Raw genomic sequence first — 26,813 nt, 5'->3', positions numbered from 1 at the left:
AAAAAGCAGGTGAAATTGATTTTAATGGTAAATTGTATTTCACACAAGAGAGTGAACGTGTTATTTCAAGACGTAATTGACAGAGAGATGACATGGAGACATTTGCACCCTTTGTTTGGGGCCTTGGAAGTCTGGTAGGCACCTCCCGTGAACCAGTCTTGGTTCAGACTGGCCATCCCAGGTACTCAAGGGCCACATGTGGCTAGTGGCCACTGTGCTGGACACGGGGCTCTGTGAATGATGTCTGAATTCCTATAACGCCCAGCTGAGCAGAAGCGCCCCTCCTCCGCCTCCTCCTGTCCTGGGCCCAGAGCACGTGGGCCTGGCCTCCTTTTCCGTTTGGTCAATGACTTTCTGGTCTCACCTGTCCAGGTGAGGGCCTGGCACGAGCTGTACCTCCCAGCACCTCTGCCCAGCCCAATCTCGGCCCCCACCCCCACTCATGCTCCTGGGGACAGGGCTGGAGCCAGGCAGGAGCGTCACCAGGCAACAGCCCCGGGGGAGAGCTCGGGTCTCCAGCACCTGCCTGGCGCCCTCCCTCTGGGAGCCTGCGGGGCGGGCACAGTGTGCTCCGCCTCCTGCCGCTGCACCTGGGCTCAGTCACTGCGCCCTCCTGCACCCAGCACGAGCCCTATGGAGCCTGGGGCCACAGGCCACAGGGGACAAGGGCCAGGCACTCCAGCCATGGGCCTGGGCCATTGATCCAGCCCAGGCTGGCCAGGTGGGGGTGGAGAGACCTTGGCCTGGACAAACAGAGGCTCCTGCGGCCTGAGAGCGGCCGGCGCCCACCTGCCACGCCTGAAGGTAAGCCGGGCCTCCGGCCTGGGGACCAGGGTTGATGAATGGCTGGTGACAGTGTGCCCCCCAAGAGCCAGATCGGCTTCCTGGGGCTTGAGCCAGGCCTCTGCTCCCAGGCTGGGCCTGCAGGGCCTCCGGGAGCCCAGGGGGGCGAGCCCAGCGGTGGGCACCTCAGGGGCCCAAGGGGCCAGGGCAGGGGGAGGCCTGACACCCCCACGACCCCCTACCCCACCCTGTGCTCTGAGCCTGCTGCCCCTCCACATCCCGCTGCCCCAGGGCTTTCCGAGTGTGACCCAGATCCAGAGCCCCAGCTGCACCTGCGTGCTGAGCGCAGTCCCAGCCCCGGCTGGAGGCTGGAGCCGGCCTCGGCCATGGTGTGAGGCCAGTGTGCGTGAGTCTGCAAGCCGTGTGCAGGTGTGGTCCCTCCAAGGGCCTCCACTGGGCACGTGTGGGTGAGTGTGCACGGGGGCCGAGCACCCTCGGCTGCGGTAGCCCACGCAGGGGTTCCTCCAGGCCCCAGGCCCCTGACCACACCTCCTGGACGCAGGTCGGCCGCTCGGCCCTCTCTGCGCTGCCCTGGCGGGCGATTCCAGCTCCCTGGGCTGGTTTCCCCATAGAGACAGCCAGACTGCAGAGGCGGAAGAGAGCATCTGTGCGGTGTGGGCTCAGGGCTGCGCACAGTAGGCTCATGGTCGTGGTTGATTCCCGTCCGCATCGCCAGCACCTGGCCCTCTCCTGGGGGAGGCGCTGCCCAGGGAGCGCAGGGTTGGGCCAGCAGAGGGCCCTCTAGTGGTCAGGAGGGAGGAGAGTGGGAGCGGGGCAGGGTGGGCTCCTGGTGCTGCTGGCAGGGAGAAGGTTGCCAGGGCAACCAGGGTCTGGTCCCTCCTTCCGAGATGCCCTCTGTGTGGCTGCAGGCGTGGGGCAGCCCCTGTCCTGCGATACTCTGGGGGCTGCTGGGGGGGCGCAGTCTCAGCGGAGAGCTGGCAGGGTCAGCAGTGGACGCCCAGGGGGAAGGCAGAGGGAAGGGACGCTTGGCCAGGAAGAGGTTGGGGCGCCCAAGATCCAAGCCATGGTCTCTGCCCCAGGCTTGCCGCGTAAGTCTGCCACCCTGCTCATGGCTTAGATCCTTAACCACGAGAAGGAGATGTCACGGGGGCGGGAAGATGGTGGGGAGCAAGGAGGAGGAGGGGTGGGCCGAGGAGCTGGGGTCCTCCATTCACTTTCCGAAAACAACTGAGGCTGGTGTGGTGGCGCACACCTGTCACCCCAGTGACTAGGGAGGCCCAGGTAGGAGGATTGCAAGTTTGAGGCCAGCCTCAGTAACTTAGTGTGAGACTAAAATAAAAGAAGGGGTTGGGGGGTGGCTTAGTGGTAGGGTGTCTGCCTAGCATGCAGGAGGCCCTGGGTTCCGTCCCCAGGAAGACAGAACAACACAGCTGAGGTCTGCATCATGCCTCTGCGGGGCGGGGTGTGAGGCCGGAGCGCACCGAGCCCTGCTGCTGGCCCGCTTGCAGCCAGGGACGAGACTCGGGCGCAGAGCACACCCTGCGGTCTAGGTCTCCAGGGCTGCCAAGGAAGACTCAGCGGAGAGAGGCGGGAGGGCAGGGCAGGTGGCCCCAGAGGAGGCGTCTGAGCAAGGGAGGCCGGAGGCCCACGCCAGGCAAACGGAGGGGAGGACTGCAGGCAGGGCCCTGGGGAGCTGGGGCTGTGAGGCCGCGAGCCGGGGTGTGGCCAGGACACTGGTGGCCTGTGTGAATCTGTGGTCAGGTAACTGGCTGCCGTGGGGCTCGTAGTGCCCGATGGCGTGACTGGGAGACCGAGGAGAAAGCACGTGGTTTGGACGGTCCACGGAGGTGCCAGAAGCGGCGGTTCCGGGCGTTTGGAAGGTGGGGCCATGGCTGCCCTGGTGGGTGGACCTGGGAACTGCCGGGCGTGTGACCCTGGCCCAGCAGAGTCCGGTTCCGGGCAGGTGCCCGGTAAGAACGAGGTGACCGAACTGAAACTCGGCCTGCCCAGGCCAGCTCATCCCCCAGCCCAGTCCCTGGAGGGCCAGGAGAGCGGCTGGCACCAGGCTGTGGAGACCGCTGCTCCGCTGTCTTCCTTTTGTCCACTCTGCTCACGTGGCAGGCCCTGCACTGGTTCCCAGGGGCCCTGGAGGGGACCATGACGCACCCCTGCCTTCGTGCCTGGGCCGAGCTGCACCCCAGCCGGGTCCCTGCCTTCCTTCCCGGGAGAGGCGAGGCCCCAAGCCTCGCAGGCCGTCGGTCTGATTGATGGCTGCCCAGGGACGGGTGCCTTCCGTAGCCAGAGTCCTGGACCCTGGGACCCAAGGCCAACAGGTAACCCAGGAGGGGCTCCCCAGGGTCCAGGCCCAGGGCATGGCAGCGCTAAGCCAGGCTACGTGGCCCGAGAGGCGATGCGTGTGATGGGCGTTTGGGCCACAGAGGGCCCTGGACACCCCAGCGAGGGCCGTGGGTCCTGCCTGCTGGGAACCCTGGACGCGTCTGCACAGGCGAATGGTTGACGCTGGGCAGGGAGACCCCTCTGGTGCCAGGGGAGGACACACTGGAGGAGGGGCTGGGAGGCAGGGGGACTGCTGGGCCTCTCCGGGAGGCCGCTCCAGAGCAGGTGGGAAGTGACAGAGAAGCCAGGTGAACCCAGCGTCTTCTGCCAGCGCTTATCCTGAGGGTGCCTTTGAAAGCCACGGGCCGTGTACGGGCTGAGAGAGGAGACGCACTTTGGGGGTCTGGAGCTGCTGCTCTGTGGGGAGGTGGGCACAGGCGCTTCTCTGGATCCCAGGAAAACCTGCCTGAGAAGCCAAGTAGCCAGGAGTTTGCTTTGGAGAGTCTGAAGATAGAGTGGCCGCCTGGGGCACCGAGGGGCGCCACACACAGAGGACGCTGAATCATGATTCATTAATTAACGACTTGTTTTCAGAGGAGGGAAAGAGCAGAGAGACAGATGCCTGGGCTCAACTCCTGCTTGCCTGCTGTGTGACTTTGGGCAAGGGGCTTAGCCTCTCTGGGCTTTGATTTTCTTTTTGGTCTGTAAAATGCCAGGTATTCAAATCACTCTGGGAAAACCCTGGACTGAGTTGTTGACAGGTGATGTGGGGATCAGTTTCCCCATCTGTACAATGGGTACAGACTATTGAGAGGTGTTTGGAGGTCTAAGTGAGAAACCTATGTGAGGGGCCTGTGCAGAGTGGGTGGGGTGAGAACCCATGGGGACCATGGTCCCTCATTCTGGTGACCCAGGGATTAAGTGAGGTGACGGGCACTGTCTCCTGGGGACCCCGAGTGAGTTCCCACTCTTGTCCCCTTCCTTGGCCCCCGAGGCTTTGGGAGTAAGGGGACAGGGACGGTGCAGCCCAGGAGGCGGGTCCCCATCCAGCAGAGCGCTGGCCGGGACGCTGACTGCTGGCCTTCCGGGCAGCTCCGCTGGCCAGAGCCCCACCTGCGAGGGAGCCGGGCAGGAGCCCTGCCCCTGTGCCCGGCTCCTGTGGGTTCTGCCCGAGGGGCACTGACACGTCCATCTCCGTCCACAGGGATGCAGCTCAGTGGCGTGTCCTCTGGGCCTGCTCGGCAGCCCCTGGGGTCGCGGTCACAGTGACCTGGGGTCACTTCCCTTCCACTCAAAAGCCAGGGGCGCTGCCTCGCTTTGGGCTCCCTGGCTCAGCAAGGGCTCCCTGCCAATGCCAGGCTGCGTCCAGCTCTGCTCTGTCCCCCCAGGATGCCCATGGCCCAGGCCCCCCAGGCAGCGGGTGGCCAGGGTGACGAAGGTGACGGTGAGGACCCCGAGCCAGAGGGGATGTTCCAGGCCCCTGAGGACGCCAAGAGGAAGGTCCGGGACTGTCTCCGCCTGGCGCCCCTGTGGCTGGCGCTGGCCGTGCTGGCCTCGGCCGGGGTGATGCTCTGGTATTTCCTAGGTAACGCCCTGGGCCCGCGTGGGAGGCGCCCTGGGGACAGGCCAGGCCCTGTGTGGCCTCGGGCAGGAGTTGCTCTCTGGGTCCCCCGAGTCCCTCGACGCCCTTGGGGGCCGGTCCTGGGGCTCAGCTGCCGCCGGCTTCTACCCACTGGGAAGCAGGCACCCACTGAGTGACCGCGCCTGGCCCGCCGCTGGCCTCCTGGGGGCCTGTGGCCGTGCGCTCAGCGCAGGCGGCTCAGAGGCACTGGTGCCCATTAGTGCCCCTGCCCTCGTGGCCCAGCTGCGGCGTCCTCCAGGGCGGACACCATGTTCCGTGACCTCTGGGTCCCCAGCGCCCAGCCTGCAGGCGCGGTGAGGGGTAGCGGTGTGGCCAGGCTGCGGTCGCGTCCTCCTCCTGGACGCCGGCCTGCCTGGCCATGTGGCCTCGGCCGTCCCCAGGGGCCTCCCTGCTCCGGCACAGCGGCCCCTCCACCCTGACCGGTGCTCCCGAGCGTCTCCTGGTCCTTCCCTAAAACCGGCGGAGACCGAATGGCCGTCCAGCTCCTAGTGACAGGAGAGGTGGGTCCACGGCCTCGTCCTGCTGGAGAGGTGCCCTGGGCCTTGTGGAAGGTCCTCCCTCCACCCGGTTGGCGCGGGCGCCTGCCTCGCGGGGGCTCTGCGCCAGCTTTTGGGGACAGCTCCTCTCTGGTGACGCTGCCGTGGAGCCGGACACGACAGTGCCGATGTGGGCACAGGAAGCCCAGCGGCCCAGGGGCTCTGGCAGGGCCGCCCTGGCCTGCCCGCCGGGGGTCCTCGGGGCTGCAGGTGTGCTGGCCACGGGGCAGCCTCAGGCCCGCTAAGGAGCCGCGGCCTCTGTGGAGCAGCCTCTGTGGCGACGGATCTGCCCGGGCGCCACACAGGAGGGCGGGCAAGGGCGTCGGGAAGCCCCGGTGACGCAGCTGGGACCCCCAGGCAGGACCCACGCACGGGCAGTGACGCATAGGTCCTGCTGTGCACGGGAAACCGAGACGCGTGCGCTCACCACGGGCAGGAAGCCAGCGCCCGAGAGCGCAGGGCCGCCGGGCCTCCTCGGTGGCCGGTGACGAGTCTGCCGGGAGCCCGGCTGTGGGGCAGGGACGCACCCGCCAATCGTCTCTCCACAGACAGTCGCCCCTCGGGCACAAAGGGTGCAGGAGGCCCTGGGAGCTGTGCCAACGCGCCTCCTGCCCGGCCGGCTTCACAGCACCAGCGGGCACCGGCCAGGGAGATGGGTCAGAGTGGTGTCCTGGTCTCCCAGTGGCCAGTGACCAGGGACACGGAGCAGGACCAGCCCCCGAGGAGCAGCTGCCTGAGCCCAGCGCTCTGACCCAGAGCTGCCAGGGAGGCGGCGCTGACCCCCTGCCCTGCAGGGTTGCCTGGCCCTCGGGGCCACAAGGCCATCCCGTCCTCTCCCTCCCCAGGGGGCCGGTGCCCCGCCTCCCCACCCTGCCTCCTGCTTTGGCGGGAGTACGAACACTCAGAAGAGGGGCCCAGCAGAGACCCTCCGTCCTCCGTTTCTCTGCTCCCCCTCCCTGGGGGGAGCTGCCGAGGGGCCGCGGGCTCAGTCCCCACCCGTTGGCTCCACCCTCCCCGCAGCTCCCGCAGCTTGTGGGCTGATGGAGACGGTGGCTTCCAAGCCGAGGTCCATGGACTGAACGAATGTTTATTGAGCACCTACTACGTGCAGACAGGGGTCTAAAGAGTTGCTGACCCCAGTGACCGGGCCCGCGGCAGCGTGGCCGTGCCCAGGACTCCCGCCCTCCTCCTGGACGCCCTTCCTCCCGGGCCCGCTCCTCTCCGGGTCCTTTGCTGTGGGGCCTCTCCTCCCACCAGAGGCTTCCATGTCCCGTGTTCCCCGGTGACTCCCAGGTTTGCGTGTCCAGCCTTCTCCGCAGGGCGCGGTCCCTGCCTCCTGCCGATGTCTCGCCGACCCTCGTGGGCAGAACGCACATTCCCCAAACCTGCAGCCCCAGCCCGTGGCATCCACGTCCCCCTTCCAGCTGCTCTGACTCCTCCCCTGCTCCTACCCAGCCCCGACCTTCCAGAAACTGGGTCGGCTCTAACTCCCAAGTAAACCTCCCGCCAGCCCCACGGCCGGCTCTCCACCGCCAAGCCCAGTCCAGTCCAGCCGCGCCTCAGCTGGAGGCTCCGCCCGGGCTCCTCGGGAGTCTGCTGGGGTCTCCCCGCTCTGCCCGACGCCTCAGAGCCTTTCTCAACGGCAAAGCAGAGGGACCATTTCATGTGGTGAATCAAGTCGCCTCACTCCTCTGCGTCACCCTCCCACACTGCCGTCTTGCTCAGAGTCGGACCCGGTCCTCCCGGGCTCCCAAGCCCTCGGTGCCTCTCCTCCCACCAGGCTCCCCTCTGCCCCCTCACTCCCTCTGCTGCTCCCGGAACACACCGGGGAAGCTCCTGCCGCCGGGCCTTTGCACCTGCTCCTCCCTCTCTGGCCTGCTCTCCCCACCGATGCCCGTCCTCGGGCGCACTCTGTCCACTTTTCCCTGGCCTCTGTGTGCGCCACGCCAGCCCCTGGGGCCACAGCACTTATTCCGTCTGGCATGTTCTGTGTGGTTTGCCGCCTTCATTGCGAGCTGACTAGTTCTTCAGGGCAGGATGTTCCCTTCAGCATTTTGTTACTTGTTACACTGATGTTTTCACAAGTGCTTTAGACAGTTTCTAGTAGGTGCACGTTTGCTGAGCCAATGAACAGAGGTATAAACCAGGGCTATGAACCACTCTCTTCACGCCAATCAAAACAGTCTGCGGGGAACGGAAACCTGATGTCGTCGCCCCTGAGCAAAGCCTTTCATGGTTTCCTTTGCTCGTGGCTAAGACTCCAGCCCGCCCTGCTGATGGCACAGCCTCCCGCTGCTCGCCACCCAACTGCTGCAGCCAAAAGGGCTGTTAGCCCTGGTCTTTACCAGGGCCTCTCTGCCTCAGGGCCTTTGCACATGCTGTGACCCCCGTCCAGCCCAGTCCTCACATCTCAACTGGAGGGTCACTATGGCTCAGGCTTGTGTCCTGTGTCATGTCCCCCTGTGGCACCTTGTGCTTGATGGCACCCCTCCTGGGCGGCTCCTGCATGCTGGGCGTGGCTGGAATAGCGTGTCTCACCTAGCACCTTCAGTCACGGGAGGAGCGTCTGTCTTGGTTCACCAGTGTGCCCACGTGGCAGGGCCTTGGCACACACCTGGGGCATCCTGGACCAGCTGGAGGAACCCAGAGGTGCCAACCCCTGAACTGGACCCTTTGTCCATGAGAGTTTCCTGGCTTCATGCCGTCCAGGGCTGGTCACTGGGTCGGCCTCTCACTGGGAGCCTTTGGGACGCCATCCGTCTGTGGCCTCTGTCCTCCCTGGCCCCTGGAGCTAGTTGTCATCCGATAGACTCTGGAGGCCCGCGACGGCGGTGGCAATGATAAGGCCACAAGGAGGCAGTGATGGCCACCACGTCTTGGAACCCAAGACCCTGGGACTGGACCAGCGGCCGGAGGAGAGGCCCCTGTGGTCACTGCTGGCTCCTCCCTGGCAGGGTACCGGGCGGAGGTGACGGTCAGCCAGGTGTACGCGGGCAGCCTGCGCGTGCTCAATCGCCACTTCTCCCAGGACCTGGCCCGACGGGAGTCCAGCGTCTTCCGCAGCGAGTCTGCCAAAGCCCAGAGGATGGTAGGGAGGCTGGAGTGGGGGTGGCCGGCCGGCCGGGCCTGTGGAGCCACCCGCTGCAGGCGGGCCAGGTAGTGGGCACTCGGGTCAGATGCCCGAGGACAGGACCCTGATTGTGCCTCTTGCTGGGGTGGCCGGGGACTGTCCCGCGCCCGCTACCCAGCGGGGCAGGTGGAGTGTGCCCAGCCTCCGCATGATGGCTGGAGGTGGATGGAGTCCCCGCCTCCTCGGCCTGGTGGGGACAGGGGCCCGGGAACCGAGGGGTCTCAGAGTGGAGGAGACCTGCCGAGGGCCGGGCCGGGCGGGGAGGTGGGCACTGGGCGAGGGGGGCAGGGAGCAGGGCCCTGGCCATGAGTGACCACGCTGCCTCCAGCCGGGCCCTGAGCGGGTGGGGTCACCCGGGTCACCAGGGCCCTGTCCCTGCAGCTCAGGGAGCTCATCGCCAGCACCCGATTGGGCGCCTACTACAACGCCAGCTCCGTCTACGCCTTTGGGTGAGTGGCCCCCTCCCCAGGGACCCCTGCAGGGACCCCAGACCCAATGAGTGGGCGGGGGCTTCGGCGCCTGGGGCTTCCCAGGTGGGGATGCTGAGCGGGAGCCGGCGGGAACCAGCCCTGCTCCTGACCCCTTCACGGAGCAGGACCCCGGCTGACCGCCCAGCCCGCCCGCGTCTCCCGGCCCGGTGGTGTTGGCCGGGGCTTCCAGGGGCCGGGCCACAGTGGCACAGGGCCCCTCTCGCCGCCTGTCCTAGGGAGGGACCCCTCACCTGCTTCTTCTGGTTCATCCTCCAAATCCCCGAGCGCCGCCGTCCGGCCCTGAGCGCGGAGGCGGTGCGGGAGCTGCTGGTGGAGGAGCTGCTGACCGCGGCCAACGGCTCGGCCCCGGCCCCGGACACAGCGGAGTACGCGCTGGACCCCGAGGGCCTGGTGATCCTGGGTCAGTGGCAGCCCCTGGGGCGGGGCAGGCGGGGACCTGGGCTGGGCTGGCCGCTGTCCTCCGGGCTGGCCGCGTCTGGCCGCGCCTTGCTGTTCACCGGGGCTGTTTGTCACTTCCTTCAACAGAAGCCGGCGTGAAAGACGTGGTCGCCCTGAACGCCACGCTGGGTACGCGCCTCCCTCCGCCTGGGCCCGCTGCCCTGGGGCTGCTTCTCCTGGTCCTGCGCCAGGTGCAGGGAGCCCTGCTGGGGCCCAGGGTGCGTGGTGGGCCGTGGGGAGGGACGCGTGAGCCTGTGTGCTGCTGCCTGCTGTCCTTGAACTGGACACCAGCCGTGTTTTCACGGAGGGCGGCCTTGCGATGCAGGTGCATTGGGGTTTAAACTCGATCCTTTGGAGGCAACTCTTCTGCGGGTCCACCCTGTCCCTCCTTTCCTGCCTGGTGACATGTCCTTAGAGTTGCCTGTTTCTCTTTGAGACCCCAGTCTTCCTGCTGAGTCCTGGGAAGCATGTACCCACTGGGCCACCCTGTTGTAAACAGGCTGGAGTGCTGTCCACATTCCCGTCTATGGACTGGCAGCTCCTGGGGTGGTTGTGCAGTGTACCGCCTGGGCCGCTGTACCCCACAATCCTGAGCACAAGCCCCTGAATCCTCAGTTTCCTCCTATACTATCTAGAGTTTCCACCAGTGCCCCTCTGCCCCTTCTCAGAGAGGGAGGCCGAGGGGACATCCCAGTTACACCTTTCTGACCCTCCCTTCTCTTGTCCTGCTGTTCAGCTGCTTTGTTGGTGGAGTCAAAGCACAATTTTCAAAAAGTTAGAATTGTGATTCTCATACAAAGAGTGAGCATGTGTCAAAGATTAATTTGACTCATGAATAAGGAATCCTGTAAGATGGTCAAGAATACAAGAAAGTGATCTATCATTTCTCTCTCTACTTCCTATATCTATCTATCTATCTATCTATCTATCTATCTATCTATCTATTTCCTTATCTCCCTATTTCCCTATCTATCCATCTCCCTATATCCCTATTAGTCTATTTCCATCTATCTACCTCCCTATCTCCCTATCTATCCATCTCTCTATCTATTATCTATCTATCTCCCTATCTCCCTGTCTATCTACCTCCCTATCTCCCTATCTATCCATCTCTCTGTCTATCTATTATCTATCTCCCTATCTCCCTGTCTATCTATCTATCTATCTCCCTATCTCCCTATCTATCATCTATATATCTATGTCCCTATCTATCTATTCATCTCCCTCCCTGTCTCTATCTCCCTATCTATCATTTGCCTATCTATTTCCCTATCTATTAGTCTATTTCCATCTATCTACCTCCCTATCTCCCTATCTATCCATCCCTCTGTCTATTATCTATCTATCTCCCTATCTATCATCTATATATCTATGTCCCTATCTATCTATTCATCTCCCTCCCTGTCTCTATCTATCTCCCTGTCTATCCATCTCCCTATCTTCCTATCTTCCTATCTCCCTATCTATCCATCTCTCTGTCTATCTATTATCTATCTATCTCCCTATCTCCCTGTCTATCATCTATATATCTATGTCCCTATCTGTCTATTCATCTCCCTCCCTGTCTCTATCTCCCTGTCTATCCATCTCCCTATCTCCCTATCTCCCTATCTATCTGTCTATCCATCCAGCTTCCTTCCCACCTCCCTACGTACCGTGGTCAGCATTCTGGGGTGGGATGACCAAGGTAGACAAAGCTGGTTGCTGTGCACCAGGCATCAGCTGCAGCCTCTGGGTCGACTGCTTTGACTGAACCAGAATCAGTTGCAGTGCATTGTCTTCTGGAGGTTGTCCCGTGACCCCACCAAGGCTGGCCTGGATCCTCAATGGCCCTGGGAGGTCAGGGCCACCTCGGCTGACACGCAGCTATGGACAGGGGTTGGCTGGCCACAGCCTGCACACTAGTCTGGCCTGCTGCACCTGCCGTGTGGCCCGTAGCTGGGTGATTTTCTCAGTTTTAAAAGAAGGAAAAGCTTATGTCCTTTCTGTGCTAGAAGCTCCTACGTCACAGTCCCTTAGCTCACAGAGCCCGAAATTCTCTCTGCCCCCACCGGCCCCCCCAGGGCCACGCCTGTCAGGTTTGCTGCCAGGACTCCTCGGTGCTCCTCAGAAGTGACTGGGGACTCCAGAGGGCCTTCATTTACGGGGTTTTAGGTAACAAAGTATTAAAATAATTTGTTTATTCATTTCTAACTTATTTTAATACAAAATAAGCCATGAATATTACCAAGCTGTTTTTTATAAGTGATAACTATTTTCCCCCAAATGGACGTAACTGGGAGAGTGACCGAGGCGGACTCTTGTGGCCTCCTGGGGTCCGTCTTCGGGAAGGCTGCTGGGCACTGGTGCACACGGGGCTCCGCTGGTGTGACGTCCGGCCCCGCCACCCTGGAAGCCTGCACTCCAAGAACAATTAGTGCCATTCTGAAAAGGGCTTTGACCTTGACCCCAGAGGGACCCCAGGAGGCTCCGCCTTCAGAAGCTCCACGTCACTGTGGCCTCCACGTGGCTCTTAGTGCAACAGTTCTCGCTTCATTTCTCCGTTTGGATAGTGTGATTTTTGGTCAGGGGACAACTCCTTGCCTTTCCCCGCCTTCCTGGCTTATGGCAGTGATTCTCAAACTCGGCTCTCTGGAACCCCGGCGGGCCTCCTGGGCAGGTCTTGTCTGGAGCTCAGAAATGTGCGGCCCCGGGACGCTGGCGTGTGTGGGGCACTGCCACCTGTGGGGCACTGCACCCGAGACACTGGCTGCAGGGCAAGCTAGAAGCCGGCGGCGCCCCCAGCCCTGCCTCCTCCCCAGGGCTCCAGCCTGCGGTTAGGAAGAGACCAGCCTCTCTGGAGGTTTTCAGAGGAACCTCCGCCTTCTCCAGGCCTGGCTTTTGCAAGTGGGAACCCGAGGCCTTAAAATGACCTCTTTTTTAAGGACAGTGAGCCCCTCTGTCAGTCCCGTGGACCTGGGGTGGCCTCCAGGGTAGCCCCTGTCGGGCCTCGGTCCCGTCCCCTGGTGTGCTCGCTGGCCTCTCTGCACGTGAGGCTGCCTGTCTGTTGTCCCCGTGTTCTGACAGTTGACCTGTGCTTACTGGAGTTTGGTTCAGGGCACACTTAATTATTAGCCTCAAAAAAAAAAAGGAGAGCTGGGGAGATAGCTCAGTCGGTAGGGTGCTCGCCTTGCAAGCACAGGGCCCTGGGTTCGATCCCCAGCACCGCAAAAAAAAAAAAAAAAAAAAAAAAGGAATTATTAAAATAGCAGGAGCTACTTTAAGAATCCAAGAGTAGGAGTTAAGAGACAGGAAGAGCCAGGCCTGCACAGCTGCAGGGAGACAGAGAGCAGGCCCTGCTGCTCCCGGGCCAACACCTGAGCTCCTGCTGGAGGCAGGGTGGCCAGGGGGTGGGGGGCGAGCTGAGCCACAGGCAGCAGCCTCAGCAGAGTGTCCCCTCCATCCCCTCTGGGTCCTCAGGGCCAGCCAGGGAAGGAGGTGGGACAGGGATTATGATGGGGTCCTTTAACCGGGACTCAGAGTGACTAAGCCACTGGCCCAGAGCCACACAGCCGAGGAGAGACTGGAGTCAGCAGGGTTCATTCCTCAGTCCCTACACTTCCTGGCAGGATACCTGGCCTCCCTGCCTCACGGGTCAGGCTGAGGTTTAAATGAGATAGTGTGTGCTCCCTGGGGGCCCAGACAGAACCCACGTGGGTGCTCAGTAGCCATTTTGGGTGAATGAACGAACGGAGGTGCCGGGTCCGGCTTTGCCAGCTCCAGAGTGGCGTCAACGCTCACGGAGGAAACGCAAGAGAGGAGGCACCCGCGGTGGGGGCGGGAGTGAGGGGGGGACGGAGGGGGCGGCTGGTGGGGCAGCTGAGGGTGACAAGTCACAGGACTTCTCCTCACTGCACCTCCTGCCTCTCCCCAACTCCCACCTGCCTTTATTGGGCACCTGCTGTGTGCCCGGCACTCTGGCATCATCTGAAGTTTCGGGAAGTCCTGCAGGTGGTCTTGTCCTAGGTGTGCGGACTTGTCAGCCCGGCCCGTGACATGGGGGCAGCAGGGTTGCTGTGGGCATGAGTGGCTCTGGCATGGCCTGGGCTGGGTGAGCGCCTGTTTCCAGGCCTTGGCGACCCGGATGGCAGAGCCCTGGGAACCGTGTGATGAGGGATGAACGGGCAGGGGGACCAAATGAGGGGCCTGGAGAGGGAGCGGTGGAGACGGAGGCACGGGGACCCAGCGCCAGGCCAGCCCGCCCAGCTCCCGGGCCCCAGATAACAGGGGCCAGGCCATCTGTCCCTCTCCCCCTCCAGGCTGTTACCGCTATAGCTACGTGGGCCGGGGCCAGGCCCTGCGGCTGAAGGGGCCCGACCCGCTGGCCACCAGCTGCCTGTGGCACCTGCAGGGCCCCGAGGACTTCATGCTCAAACTTCGGCTCCAGTGGACCCTGCCTGAGTGCCGCGACCGGTTGGCCGTGTACGACGCAGCGGGGCCTCTAGAGAAGAGGCTCATCACCTCGTGAGTCCCAGGGGAGGCCGGGCAGGGTGGGACCTAGAGGTCAAGGGTCACACTCGGCTGAGCCAAGCGGCTGTTGTGATAGGGTCTGGGAGGGGAGGAGAGTCCCAGAGTCTCAGTGTCCCCATCTATAACACAACGGTTGTTCTAGGTGACCGCTAAGGTCTGCTCTGAAGGGCCACATGGCTTGTTAGAAGATTCCAGTCTGGCAGGAGCCTGGACTCCCAACACCCCCACTCTGCTGTTTCCTTGCTGTGCGCCCTAAAACGAGTTCATTTGCCTCTCTGAGTCTCAGTTTCCCCACCTGTAAAACGGAGTGTGCAGTCAAGCTTATCTTTTAGCGTTATTAGAATTTAAATCAGACTCTGTGCCACGATCCTTGCACAGCGGGTGCCCCCACGCAAGCCATCGTCCCACCCTGCGGGGTCTGCTCTCATCCAGATATCACGGCGTTAGCGCTTGCGCTCTCTGCCATCTAGTTGGCACCCAGCTGTTAGGGTCTATGAGTACCAGGAGCAGGGTGGACTTTATATGTGGTAAGTGGGGAGCTACTGGAAGTCCTTGAGCAGGGACTGAGGGTCTTAGGACATGATGCAGCAGCGGGCAGGGGCTAGTGGGCAGGGAGGAGGACTGGAAATGGCCTTAGCCACTGGCGTGTCGGGCCTACGAGGCTCTGCAGAAGCCGGGGACACTGGCTGGGCAGCTCTCGGTCACTACTGAGTTCTGAGTTTGTGCCAGGCCCAGGCTGGTGCCGTTTCTGGGTCTCGTGGGCAGTGCCAGCTTCTGAGCAGAGGGGCGGGGCCTGTGCTCAGGTCAGGGCGGGCCTCAGGGTGACTGGGCGCCGCCCACCCAGGGCCTCCAGTCTCCAGCTCTGAGGCTGCACCCCTCCCGCCCGGCCCCTGGTGACCTCAGTCTGGGTGTGTGTGGGCTGGTTCCTGGAGGCTCTGGAGAGTGCAGGGAAGCCAGACGCTATCTGATTTCCAGGTCCAGAGGCTGGGGACAATCACGGGCTTCCCCTGGGGCTTCTCTGAGTGTCCCTCTCCCCCAGGCAGGGGGAGGAGGAGGCCTGGCCGCTAGCTCAGCCCTATCCCCACTCACTGTGGCCCATGGCTCACCCCATCTGGGCTCCTTGGAGAAGATCTAAAGTGACTGGGGTCCTCAAACCTTCGCCCCAGAGCCGGGTGGGGGCGGGGGGCCTTGGTGACAGGCGGCAGACGGGACTCTCCTCCAGCTCTACCCGCGGGCTTGCTTCTGTGCCTTCACGTTTTATGTAGAAGAGCTCCGCTGGAAGTTAGGGAAATAACCTCCATCGATAAAAGCTAAGAGCACCACTAAAGACAGGCGCCCTCGCGTGTCCCTTCACGTCCTTTTATCTCGTCCCACACCCCAGAGAGATGAGTCTGCGAGGTGAGGCGGGCGTGGTGGGGGGAGAGGACAGGGAGGCAGAAAGCCCAGCCAGCCAGGAAGGGCAGGGAGGGCCGCTTGGGACAGGAGGCGGCTCCCTCCCTGCAAGAGCCCAGACAGGGGCCAGGGGACAGTCACCTTCCCCGAGCCTGGGCTCAAGGGCCACCCTTGGGAGACCCTGGGCCCATTCCTCCTGCTCCTGGCCAGCTACACAGTAGGCTCCTGGTCAACAGCTGCGGGACATCGGGTGGCCTGCTCCAGGGAGGCAAGTGGTTAGCCTCCTGGGCCTGGGTCCGTGGGGTTAGCAAGGACTCCAGAGGCTGGCGAGAAGCAGCGGGAGCTGGGGACACCCTGCCCGCGGTGGCATGACGGGGCCCGATGTACGTGGGGCCTCGGTGTCCCCATCTGCTACCAGGCAGTCGACCTTGACGGCCTCGGGAGCATCTCCCAGGGCTGACACCGCGGACAGGCTCTGGGTAGACGCCCGGGGTGGCGCCAGACCCCACGCTTTCCTTCTGTCCCGGCCCCGGGCAAGGCCAGGAGCCAGGTGTGGGGGGTGGTCCCTCGGGTGCCAGCTGGCTGCCCTGTCAGGCTCACTCAGGGATGGCAGTGGTTCTGAGGCGTGGCCAGGGCCGCTGGTGAGAGGGACAGAGAGGGCCAGGCACCTGCCCAGGGACACCCAGCAGCCAACCACAACCTGGCCGGGAACCCTGGCCGGACCCCCAGGCGCCCTCCTCTGTCCTCCAGCCGCCCTCCCTGACCAGACCCTGGCCGCCCTGGCCGTCCTGCTCTCCCGCCAGGGTCTATGGCTGCAGCCGCCAGGAGCCTGTGCTGGACGTCCTGGCCTCGGGCGCCATCATGGCCGTGGTCTGGAAGAAGGGCCTGCACAGCTACTACGACCCCTTCCAGCTCTCCGTGCAGCCGGTGGCCTTCCAGGGTGAGAGGTCAGGGGTTGTGGGGGCGGGTTGGAAGCTCAGGGCCCTCCCCTTGCCCGGCTTCACCTCTGCCCTGTGGGGATGGGTCGGGGAGAAGGAAGGTTCTAGACGCTCCTCTACTCTTCACCCCACGGGGCCCCTCTCTGTCCAGCCTCCATTCCCCCTTCATTTCCTGTCGTCTTCACACGCCTTCCGCCTCGCAGCTCCGCCACCCCTGGTCTCTGGCTCCCTCCACCCTCCCAGGTCACCATGGACTGGGTCTGTTTGCAGCAAGGCTGAGCCCTGGCCACCCCAGCCCACAGCCAGGGGTGACGCTCAGGCTGCCCCAGGCGCCCGCTGACCCTGCCCCAGCCCCCAACCCCATGGCTGTCCCCTGGTGGGCGGAGCAAACTGCCCCATTTCCAGGGAAGGGAGGCAGCAGAGAGGGTCCGCTTTTCCCGACCCGTCCCCACTCTGCTCCTTCCCACTCAGCATCCCCTGCCTCTCCCGGGTCAACTTTGGGGTCTCTGACAGTGACCCAGGTCCCCAGCTGGCCCTGCGGGGGTGTGAGTACGGGCTGGGTTTTCTTGGGAGCCCCCGGCACAGGGTAGAGGGGAAGCTGAGGCGGGGGGAGATGGCCAGGTAGGCCGAGGGTGCCCTGCTCCTGAGACCTCGCCCTTTAAATGTGGGGACACAGGGGTGAAACCCAGGGCTTCCAGCAGACCAGGCAAGCACTCTGCCACTGAGCCACATCCCGCCCCGCTGAACCTCGCCTTGGAAGAGGGCAATGGCCCCTCGCATCATCACTGAGGCTGGGGCAGTCGTGGGCACGTTTTGTGAGCGGCTGAGGGCTGTGTCGCTGCCGTCGGTAGCTCACATTTCTGAGCACGCACTATACGCCAGGCTGTGTGGGCGCGTCTTGTCTATTTAATGGACTCCAGTGTCCCACGGGCTATGAACTATTATGGTGCACATTTTACAGATGAGGAGTCTGAGGTCAGGTTCACACAGCAGAGAGGGGATGGGGTGTGGGTTGCAAGCTGCCCCCGCCTGAAGGGCAGTTCTGCGGCCGGGGGCCCAGGGATTCTGCCTAACGGCTTCCTCCCGCCCAGCCTGCCAGGTGAGCGTGGCGCTGGAGGGCCGTCTGGACCCGCAGGGCGTGCTGAGCACACCCTACTTCCCCAGCTACTACTCTCCCAGCACCCACTGCTCCTGGCACTTCACGGTGAGCCCTGCCCCACTGCCCACCCGCCCTCTGCCCTGAGCACTCCACCGCCTCTGGGACCGGGTCAGGAAGGGGCAGTATCTGGTCCTGCTGAAGAGCTCAGCTCGGGTATGGGTCCTGCCAGGATGGGGTGGCATAGCCAGGGTCTCCCTGATGGTCACCGGGACTTCTGTTTGTTGAGTGACTGACATATTTCAGCGGCAGCTGGGACTGTCAGTGGCCCGTGATGTCTGGGGAGGTGGCTGTCCCGGCCTGGCCTCCCCCGGGCCGCGTGATGACCCTCTCCGTCTGCCCAGGTGCCCTCTCTGGACTACGGCCTGGCCCTATGGTTTGACGCCTATGCTCTCCGGAGGCAGAAGTACGACCTGCCGTGCACCCAGGGCCAGTGGACCATCCAGAACCGGAGGTACACCTCCCAGGACCCTCCTCTCCCCGCAGGTACCCCGCCTGGGAGCCCAAGTCAGAGCCTCCCAGGGGCAGTCAAGGGTCAAGGGAAGTCAGCGGAGGTGGGAACCGTGCTGCCGAGCATGTTCTGGCCCCTCCCCTGTCCCGCCCCTGCACGCCCTGGCCCCGCCCCCGCCCCGCCCCTGCCTGGTCTGCAGTCCCAACGGTCTCAGCCACACACTTGGCATCAGACGCCAAATGGTGGCATTTCCACGGGTGCTGTAGCCGCGTGTCAGTCACCCTGAATCCATCACTGAGAGGAGGTGGAGACAGGACCCCCGGGCACTCAGGGCTCCCCAGAACCATGCAGGTGCACCTGGGGCACCACGTCCTGCTTCCCGCCTGCCCGCTGCACAGCCAGGGACAGACACAATTTTTGGTACCCATGGCTCCCACAGAGACAGGGTTACCCAGGGACAACCTCCTTTCATGTCCCCTGCAGGGCACCCAGCCTGTTCTCTGCTTCCGCCCTTGGCCCCTCGTTTAGTAAGGAAGTCTCTAAGCAACTGGTCCCTCTGGGGAGGGGAAAGGAGACAGAGGGATCTGGCTAAGAGAGGTGTGTCACCAGGGTCAGAGTGGCTGGGACTTGGGAGAATGACAGCTGGCCACCCAGGGCCACTGCGGGTCGCGAGGGTGGGCAGGCAGGCAGGGAGGCCGGGACCCCAGGCACCTTTCCCTCCATCTGGGCAGAGGAGGAAGTAGGGAATTCAGGGGGACGTTTCAGATGGTGGAGAATAAACGCCTGGCAGGAGCATCCTGTGCAGGGAGAGAAGCGAGGTCCTGCCTGGCCGAGGAGCTGGGGTCGGGCCGGGAGGCCATGGGGCCCACTGCAGTGAAGGAGGCCCTCCCGGGGCTCCATTGTAGAAAATGCTCTGGGGAGGGAGGAGGGATGCTTCCCTCCCGAGAGAAGGGCCATCTTGTCATCATAGCCAGGGCCTCTGCCTTCCCATCCCACTCGGGGATCCTGGGGATCTCACAGGCTAGGATTTTTTAGGATGCAATTCTAGAATTCTTGATTTCTTGACTTCCCAGATTTTGAGCATCTGACCTTCCAATATTCCATCTGGAAGATTCTGGAATGCTAGGATTCTTGGGTTCTGCAGTTGGTGTTCCCACTGACCAACACTTGAACTCTGCTTGTCGGTCGATCCTACTGGAAAGGATCGTCCTGAGGGAAGGTGGCGGGTTGACAAAGCTGGCGGCACAGGACTTTGGTGTCCAGGCTCTCCTGCAGTCTATCAGGGACGGCCACTAAAAGGAAGGACCAGAAATGGCCATGGTGTGACAGGCCTGAGCGTCTGGGGAGGAGAGCAGCTCCTGGAAGGGGAGCTGGGCCCTTCTGGGGCTCCCTCAGGGCCCCTCCCTCCCACCCAGGCTGAGAAGGAGGGGGTCACTGCCAGTGTCCCGAGGACCCTAAGATTGGCCCGTGATCCACAGTTCGTGAATGAGGTGACATGCTTTCCTGCCACCAGAGCTGAATCTGATATCGCAGGGCAGCCTGGGAAGGAGGGTCAATGGTCTGAGGTCTCCTCCCAGCCCCACCCCAGGACAGTTCCATCCGCTGGGTGCCAGGCCCGACCACAGGGCGTGGGTCCTTGGCCCGCACCTGGGCCTCCCAGAGAATCGGGGAGACTCAGCAGGATTAGACAGCACCTGGATGGGTCCCGTCAGGCCTCCCCCACACCCGGCCCCGGACATGAACGGCAGGATGCAGGGTGGAGGTCCAAACCCTGCTCCCCACGGGGGCCAGCGCCCAGCTCCCCCGAGCAGGCGGGACAGGGTGGGCAGAGGTCTGGATGCTGGGGTGCTCGGAACTCACGAGCTTCCTGGGGCAGTGGTGGGGTGTTCGGAATGGGGAAGGCCCGGATGGGGAGGGAATGGTGCTGGGGTCGTGGAGCCGTAGGCACCAGGAGGAGACCTGCCCAAGTTCCCAAGCCCACTGGACGGGAGGCGTGTGGGCTGGACCCTCACCCACTGTACAGGTGGAGAAACTGAGGCCGGAGGGCTAAGGGCTCGGCCTCTCGTCTCTTCTGCCTCTGTGTTGGGAGGAACTCGGGGTGTAGCCAGGTGGGGCATGGGTTGGGGGGCGAAGCTCGGTAGGACCCCACATCCTCACCCACCCCTCTCGCTCCCTGGCCTCCTGTGTGTGGAAGGTCCTGGAATTCTGGATGCCCCTGTCCTCATCTGGGAAGCACGAGGGTCAGGCAGCCCGGGCCAGCCTTTAGGTGTTTGCCCCGCAGAAAGCTGCCTCCTGAAGGAGTTGATTCCGAATTCCTAACAATGTCACTGCGGATGAGGCCAGCGAGGGGCAAGGAGCTGGTGTTGAAGGCGGGCCGGCCAGGGCTCCTCTGCTTCCTCTGCGAGGCCTTCCCGCTCCCAGCAGCCTCTGACTCAGCTCCAAAATGTGCCCCAGGGCTGGGCTTGCGGCTCCCTGGCGGAGCACTGCCCAGCCTGCGTGAGGTTCACATTCCATCCCCAGCACTGCCCCAAAAGGGTGGGGGCTTAAAACAGAGCCCCCTGTGTTGAAGATTGAATGAAAAAATGCATAGGGAATGTTGGCACAGGCAGGCCTAGGTAATGAGGCTCCGTGTGGCACCAATCACTCACTAATGCCTGGCTCCCACTGCACCAGTTGGGCACTGAGCCTTATAAGGGTCACCACACTGTCTTCATCAGTCCCGCCCACCCAGTGAGGAAGCAGGGGCTTGCACCAGTGTCGAGGTCTGCTTTCTGTGACTGTAACAAAATATCTGAGACAGGATGTTGCATAAAGAATAAAGGTTTATTTGGCTCACAGTTCTGGATGCGAGGAAGTCCCAGAGCATGGTGTCAGCACCTGTCAAGGGCCTTGCATACATCATAACATGATGGAGGGTATCACATGGTGAGACAGAGCCAAACTGGCTTTTATAACAGGGCCACTCTCAAGACTCATTAACACATTAATTAATTAATCCATTAATCCATTCATGAGAGTGGAGCCCTTTCAACCCAAACACCTCCCAAAGGACCCACCTCCAAATGCCATTAACGCCCAACGGCAGGGATTACATTTCTAACACATGGATTCCAGGAACACATCCAAACTGTAGCAGCCAGTGAGGTAGCTGAGTACAGAGAGGCAAAGCCATTTGTGCAAAGTCACCCAGCTCGCAAAGCCAGAGGGGCCTGAACCTCGCACCCTTTCCTCTGAGAACAGCCTGGGGAGTCAGCCCTGTCTTCCGGGTCCTCACCCAGGGGCCAGGGTCTCCAAGTGGGGACCCGTCCCCTCCCCGGGCTCCTGCATGCCTGGGCGCGAGGCAGGGCAGAGGGGGTCGCTGCCTGGTCGGGCCTGGACCGCGCCCCTGGTTGTCGTGGGGCTTGGTTTTGTTCTGAGGGTCCGGGATGGATCGGGCCCACGCGGGCGGGCAAGCGCTCCACCCCGGGCTGCCTCCCCGGCCTGCCCTCTCGGTGGTACTGATAACGATCGCTCGCTGCTGATGCTGGGAAACTCTCCGAATGAGCGTCTGTTGGGAAATCTGGCGTGGGTGGCAGAGGCGGGCGGGTCTGGTGGGGGCAGGCTTTGGGGCGCAGGTTTGTAGGCTGGGGGAGGCCGGCCCTTTGGCCAGGCTGCTGTTGATGGGGAGGCAAGGGGGCGCGGCGGGAGAGGAGGTGCCTGGGCCCTCAGGCCAGGTGGGCAGGAAAGGTGGCTGGGCCCCTCACCCAGCTGCCCTGGGCCTGTCCCTCGCTAGACCCAGTTTCCTCTTGGTGCTGTGACCCACTGAGCCCTCGGGCCTGTTAGTGGCCTGGGGACAGTGGACGGACCCTCTTCCTGAGATGCAGCCACTGGCTGCGTGGTTTCACAGAAGCCACCTCACCGGCGGCCACCGCAGCGCAGGCTTCCCCCTTTCCGGGAACCTGTCCCTCACTGGCTTCCTGTCCGGTGACGTCACTTCTCCTGTGACCTGCACAGCCATTTCCACTGGCTCCCAGCCCCGAGGGCAGCAGGGGCAGGCTCTGAGCTTCTGGAGCCCCCGGGGCCAGCCTGAGCCTGGGCGCCCTGCGTGGCCAGCCCCCTGCGGCCACCCCTCGCTCCGTGGGCCCTAGGTGGTCACGGCCTGGCCGGTCAGCACTGTGCTGCCAGTCGTTGTCCCAGGTGCTTCCTACAATGTCACACGTGGCAGGTCCTGTCCCCTGTCTTACTGAGGCGGGTCCTGTACGCAGGCTGAACACAGGCTGTTCAGATGCAAAACCTCAAACTCCATCCTGCAAGGCCAGGCCCAGGGCTGTGGCCACCACACCGGACACTGCTGTCCTCTCGCTAGTGCTGGTCTTCCCGTCCCTCCCTCCCTTTAACCTGTCCTGAGGGCTGCTCTCCGTCGCCTCCTCCCTCTTTCCTTCTACCCATCCACTGGGATTTCTCCAATTCCTCTGTGGGCAGTGGCTGGCAGGCAAGGTTGACAGGGTCCCTGCCCACCATCCAGGTGAAGGAGGAGGACGGCGAGGCTGCCGTGGGCCTCCCCTCTCCGGCGCTCAGCACCGCAGGCACGGAAGCACGCAGCCCCAGCTCCTGGTGCTCCTGGGAGGCCTTGGCAGGCAGGAGGGACAGGCAGGAGGGACGGGAGAGCCGGAGGTCGGGCCTCCCCCGCAGGCTCCGTGGCAGGAACCAGAAACTCAGATGAGCACGTGGCCAGGCCAGGCTCCGGAGGGCGGCTGCCTGGGCAGAAGAGGCCCTGGCCCACAGGGTCACATGCCCTGCCTATTCGCCCTTGCCTCTGTTTCGGAGTTTCTCTCTATTATTACGTGAAATTAGCTGGTCACTTAAAATAACCTGAAGCCCAGCACAGAGGGAACAGGCGTGTCCAGGTTGCGTGACTCTGAGTCAGCGGACAGAGCTTCTTGAAGGCTTGTCTGGCCCCTGCTAGGAGATGCCTGTCCCCACCACCCACCCGGGCCCTGCTCTAGAGCAGCGCCAGACTGCCCGTGATGGCCAGGTACCTGCTGGTGCAGGAACCCCTGGGAAGGTAGCGCCCGCCATGGGCCCGTCGCCCGCAGAGGGGACGCCAGGCTTTTGGCACTGGTGCCTCAGAGCCCTGCCCAGGGCTCAGGGCCACCACGCAGCTTCTCCAGGTTGGAGTGCCCCACCCCTCGGCGGGGCTCTGGTCGCTTCCCCATCTCCCCACAATTTCTCCAAGGGGTGTGGCAGCCATGACGGGGAGTCCCTGAACCGGTTTCTTAGGGATGCACTGACCCTGTGTTCCCCTGCCCTTGTTCCAGCCCCTAGTGTCCCTGTCCGCTTCCTGGGCAGCCCCAGAGGACCACAGCCCACGACAGCACGCTGGTCCCCAGGGCTGGTTCCTCCCCTTGGGAAGGGCCAGGCTGGCTCCTGGGCGCCCCCTGGTGGTGCCTGTGCCTCTCAGGGACCGGTGGGGCTGGGGGCATCCAGGCGCAGGACCTTAGTTTTCAAAGTTTTCTATCTTGGGCCCCCTTATCTCTGTCTGAAATGATGGAGCACCCTGGGAGGCGCTCGTGCAGGTCTTATATCTATACTCACAATAAGAAATTAACCTGAGGTGATTTTATCACGTTTGTTCCCTTCTACCCCCAGTGTGTTCCCCACTGTCACCTCAGATCTGAAAATATCAATAGAAAATTCCAGAAATAATTCATGAGCTTTAAGTCACTTGACTTTGCATGTTTCTACAACTTTTCGATTTCATTATTAGTTATTGTTACTCTCACTGTGCCTAGTTTATGAATTTAACTTTATCATAGATGCGTATGCACGGGGAGAAGTAACACCCCTAGGATTTGGTACCCGCGTGGGGTCCTGGAAGGCATTCCCAGTGGAGAAGAGAGGACTGCTATAATTCCTTTAAAATAATAATAAGTCTACTATGTGTTAATGTAAATAACATTTTGTGGAAAATTACTTATAACTTCTCAAGCCAAAACCACTCAGGGACATGAGAATAGTTATTTTCCACATTTGCCACTTTCTTCTTGAATAACTGGCTTAAGAGACCATGACCATCCTGACATCTTCTGCATTCACTAGATAAAGCTACTGCGTCTCACGTGGTGTCTGGAAAGTTCCACCCTATCATTGTGAGAGAACAAGGACAGGAGAAGCCGAAAACAGAGCACCCCAGGAAAATGACTTTGGAGCCTCAGAGGTCCCTGGATTGCACTTTGAGAACTGCTAGTGGGTGCAAGGTCAAGAACAAGGTCCCAGTGGCAGGGGACATACCCATGGGGAGGCCTGACAGGCGCCGGGAGGGGTGTTCCTGGGGCTCAGCCCCCAGAGCGCGGTGCGGCATGAGCCGCGTGCTCCCTGCCAGGCAGGCCAGGGCGTCCTCTGGGTCATGGGCAGCCAGCTTCTGCCCACCTCGGCAGTGCCCCTGTGGAGCCTCCCTGTGAAGTGGGCTGACAGCAGAGCCTTCCTGGCCGGTGGCTGCTGCCCTGGAGGCTCGTCCTTGGTTGCTTGGTGGTTAATTTACTAATTGCCCCACCGAGTGTCAGGCGCTTACCGTGTTCTGGAAGTTCTGGCCCTGGGAACAAGGTGGCCGGCTTTCGGGGGGCGTGTGTGTCGTGGGGTGTTCCCTCCATACTTTGGGGCTACCCCCGTTCCTCTGGGTTTACGCTACATTCCCCGCTGCTGGAGGATTTCATCCCTCCCCGCAGGTCTCTGGGCCCGTGTTCCAGGTGTGACCCCCGCTGCAAACACGTCTCTGTCTGCTCCTGTGGGGGAGTCCCCGTGAGCCGATGAGCAGTCCCCATTCCTATTCTGAGGTGTTCCACCTGGGGTGGAGGGACCTCCGCTGCTCTTGGGGGTGCCCATTGTTCCAGGGGTGCTTGCACCTGCTCTGTGGGGTCAGGTGTGCCCAGGTGTCCCCTCAGTAGAGACCGGAGGCCCGCTGCCTGTTCTCCGGGGCAGGCTCCACCCGCTGCATGTGGCTGTCCCACCTGCCCTGTTCCACTCCAGCATCTTCCTGATGGGGAGGGCCTCCAGGAGCATGCGAGGGAGCACCTGGGCAGGTGTAGTCCCACCTGGGTGTGATGGTGCCTGGAGAAATGCCCATCAGCACAGGACTAGGGGTCCTGGAGGAAGGACCACCCTTCCGTCAAGCCCAGAGGGCTCCAGGGACACTGCCGGCAGGCGGACAGTGTCTACTGGGGATTGCTGCCTCTCAGGCCACTCCCGGCACCAGGGGAGTGACCTGACTAGAGACTGGCACACAGGAGCCTTTGTCAGATCCAAGGTCAGCAGAAATGATGTTCCTTGTAAAATAAGGCAGGAAAGCGAGACTCAAGAGGGACCCTGACTTGCTAGAACCTCACAGCTCCTGGGTGAGTGGGACGAGACTCTGGACTTTGAATTTTATTGTGGAGGCAACAGGCAGCCATGGAACATTTTGGAGCAAGGGAGGAACTGGCCGGCTGCTTTCTAGAGATGAGCCCGGATGAGCAGACGCCCACAGGGGCGAACAAGACCGGGTCTGCAGGTGCGGGGTAGCTCCCCTTCCCGCTGGCAGCCTTGTCCTTGCCCCGTCTGTGCACAGGGGCCCAGGCTGTGCCTTCCCTTCATCTGGGAAGCCAGCCGTGTGTCCCTGAGTTGTCTCTGGTCACCCCCAGGTTGTGTGGCTTGCGCACCCTGCAGCCCTATGCCGAGAGGATCCCCGTGGTGACCACGGCTGGCATCACCATCAACTTCACCTCCCAGATCTCGCTCACGGGGCCCGGGGTTCAGGTGCACTACAGCTTGTACAACCAGTCAGACCGTGAGTATGACCGGCCGCAGGCAGCGGGTTGCAGGGACACTGCCGCCTTTCCCTGCTGCTTATGAGGCTGTCCGAAAGAAGTGATTGCGCATGCGCCTGTGCGCGTGTGCGTGTGCAAGTGCGGCCACCCATGCATGCAGCTTCCTGTGCCGTGCGCGGCCGCCACGCGTTCTCAGGTGCACGCAGACTCCCGCCTACTCACACACGTGCTCGTGCGCGAGTCTGGATACGTACACCCGCCGGCACCTGCTCGTGCGCGTGTATGCACACACACGGGGGCACATCCTTGTCCTAACGGTGCGCTCCCCGCTTCCATGGCCTCCTGTGGTCCCAGCCTGCCCTGGAGAGTTCCTCTGCTCTGTGAACGGACTCTGTGTCCCGGCCTGTGACGGGATCAAGGACTGCCCCAACGGCCTGGACGAGAGGAACTGTGGTGAGCCGCTTCCGCTGGCCTCCTGCCCACCCGCCCTGCGCCGCGCCCGCGGAGGCCCGGTCACTGTGTGCACGTGCAGTCCCCTAATTGACACCCAGGAGTCGTGGTTCTCTCACTGTGCTGGATCCAAGACGGAAACAGCCTCGCCAGGGCCACCCGGTGGGGCAGTGCAGGGACAACTTGGATCTCCTGACGCTCAGCTCAGGCCAACGCCCCAGCTGGTGGTCCTGGTCAGATCTCCAAAAAGGAAGAGAGAGGGCAAGGGGCGGCTGGGCAGGCACTGTCGGGGCCTGGGCAGCCAAGGGGAAGACCATCACCGCTCTCAGGTGCAGTCCCGTCCCGCTCTCCAGGGGCCCAGCTGCCAGCTCTTTCTGCCCGGCCCTGGGAGGAGCCCCTGGGGTCCCCGAAGCCTGGACTCTCTTGGAACAGCACCTCTGCTCTGCATCCTGGCTTCTGGGCCCTAGAGCCAGGTCCAGGCAGCCAGGCAGATGTCCCCCTCCCCTGCCGTCAGTGGTCAGCCTGGAGAGAGAAGCAGGAGAGGTGGAGACGCGCCCCCTGTAGGCTGGACCCGCTGCGATTCTGGGGAAAGGCTTCACAGTCCAACACTGAGTGTCAGCCAGGGGACCTTGACAACACAATGGGGCGTCTCAGGTTGGGGTGGCACTCAAGTGCATAGTGGCTGAGAAAGATTTGTGATCGCTCACAGGATTTGTGGGCAGTAACACACACATCCTACGGGCACCGCTTCCCAGCCT

General features: G+C 62.6%; 1 protein-coding gene across 3 annotated transcripts in view; it reads left to right on the top strand.

The window, feature by feature from the left end:
- The first annotated feature begins 599 nt into the window (after positions 1-599).
- Positions 600-26,813, top strand: part of Tmprss6 (transmembrane serine protease 6) — a 33,222-nt gene continuing 7,008 nt past the window's right edge. The window contains exons 1-13 of one of the 3 annotated variants that reach the window (XM_047549247.1): positions 600-804; positions 1,075-1,250; positions 4,530-4,726; positions 8,274-8,407; positions 8,831-8,898; positions 9,156-9,340; positions 9,466-9,507; positions 13,677-13,881; positions 16,083-16,219; positions 17,309-17,421; positions 17,718-17,827; positions 25,480-25,625; positions 25,960-26,058. In XM_047549247.1, the coding sequence (XP_047405203.1) occupies positions 4,531-4,726; positions 8,274-8,407; positions 8,831-8,898; positions 9,156-9,340; positions 9,466-9,507; positions 13,677-13,881; positions 16,083-16,219; positions 17,309-17,421; positions 17,718-17,827; positions 25,480-25,625; positions 25,960-26,058 (1,435 nt within the window). In that variant the 5' untranslated portion in view covers positions 600-804; positions 1,075-1,250; position 4,530. The remainder of the gene's footprint in view (positions 805-1,074; positions 1,251-4,529; positions 4,727-8,273; positions 8,408-8,830; positions 8,899-9,155; positions 9,341-9,465; positions 9,508-13,676; positions 13,882-16,082; positions 16,220-17,308; positions 17,422-17,717; positions 17,828-25,479; positions 25,626-25,959; positions 26,059-26,813) is intronic. The other 2 variants (XM_047549246.1, XM_047549248.1) reach the window with 2 other exon arrangements.

Source organism: Sciurus carolinensis, chromosome 4 (assembly GCF_902686445.1).
Source record: "Sciurus carolinensis chromosome 4, mSciCar1.2, whole genome shotgun sequence".
Taxonomy (NCBI): domain Eukaryota; kingdom Metazoa; phylum Chordata; class Mammalia; order Rodentia; family Sciuridae; genus Sciurus; species Sciurus carolinensis.
The sequence above is the reverse complement of the archived record's forward strand: the minus strand, read 5'-3'. Positions and strand labels throughout refer to the sequence as shown.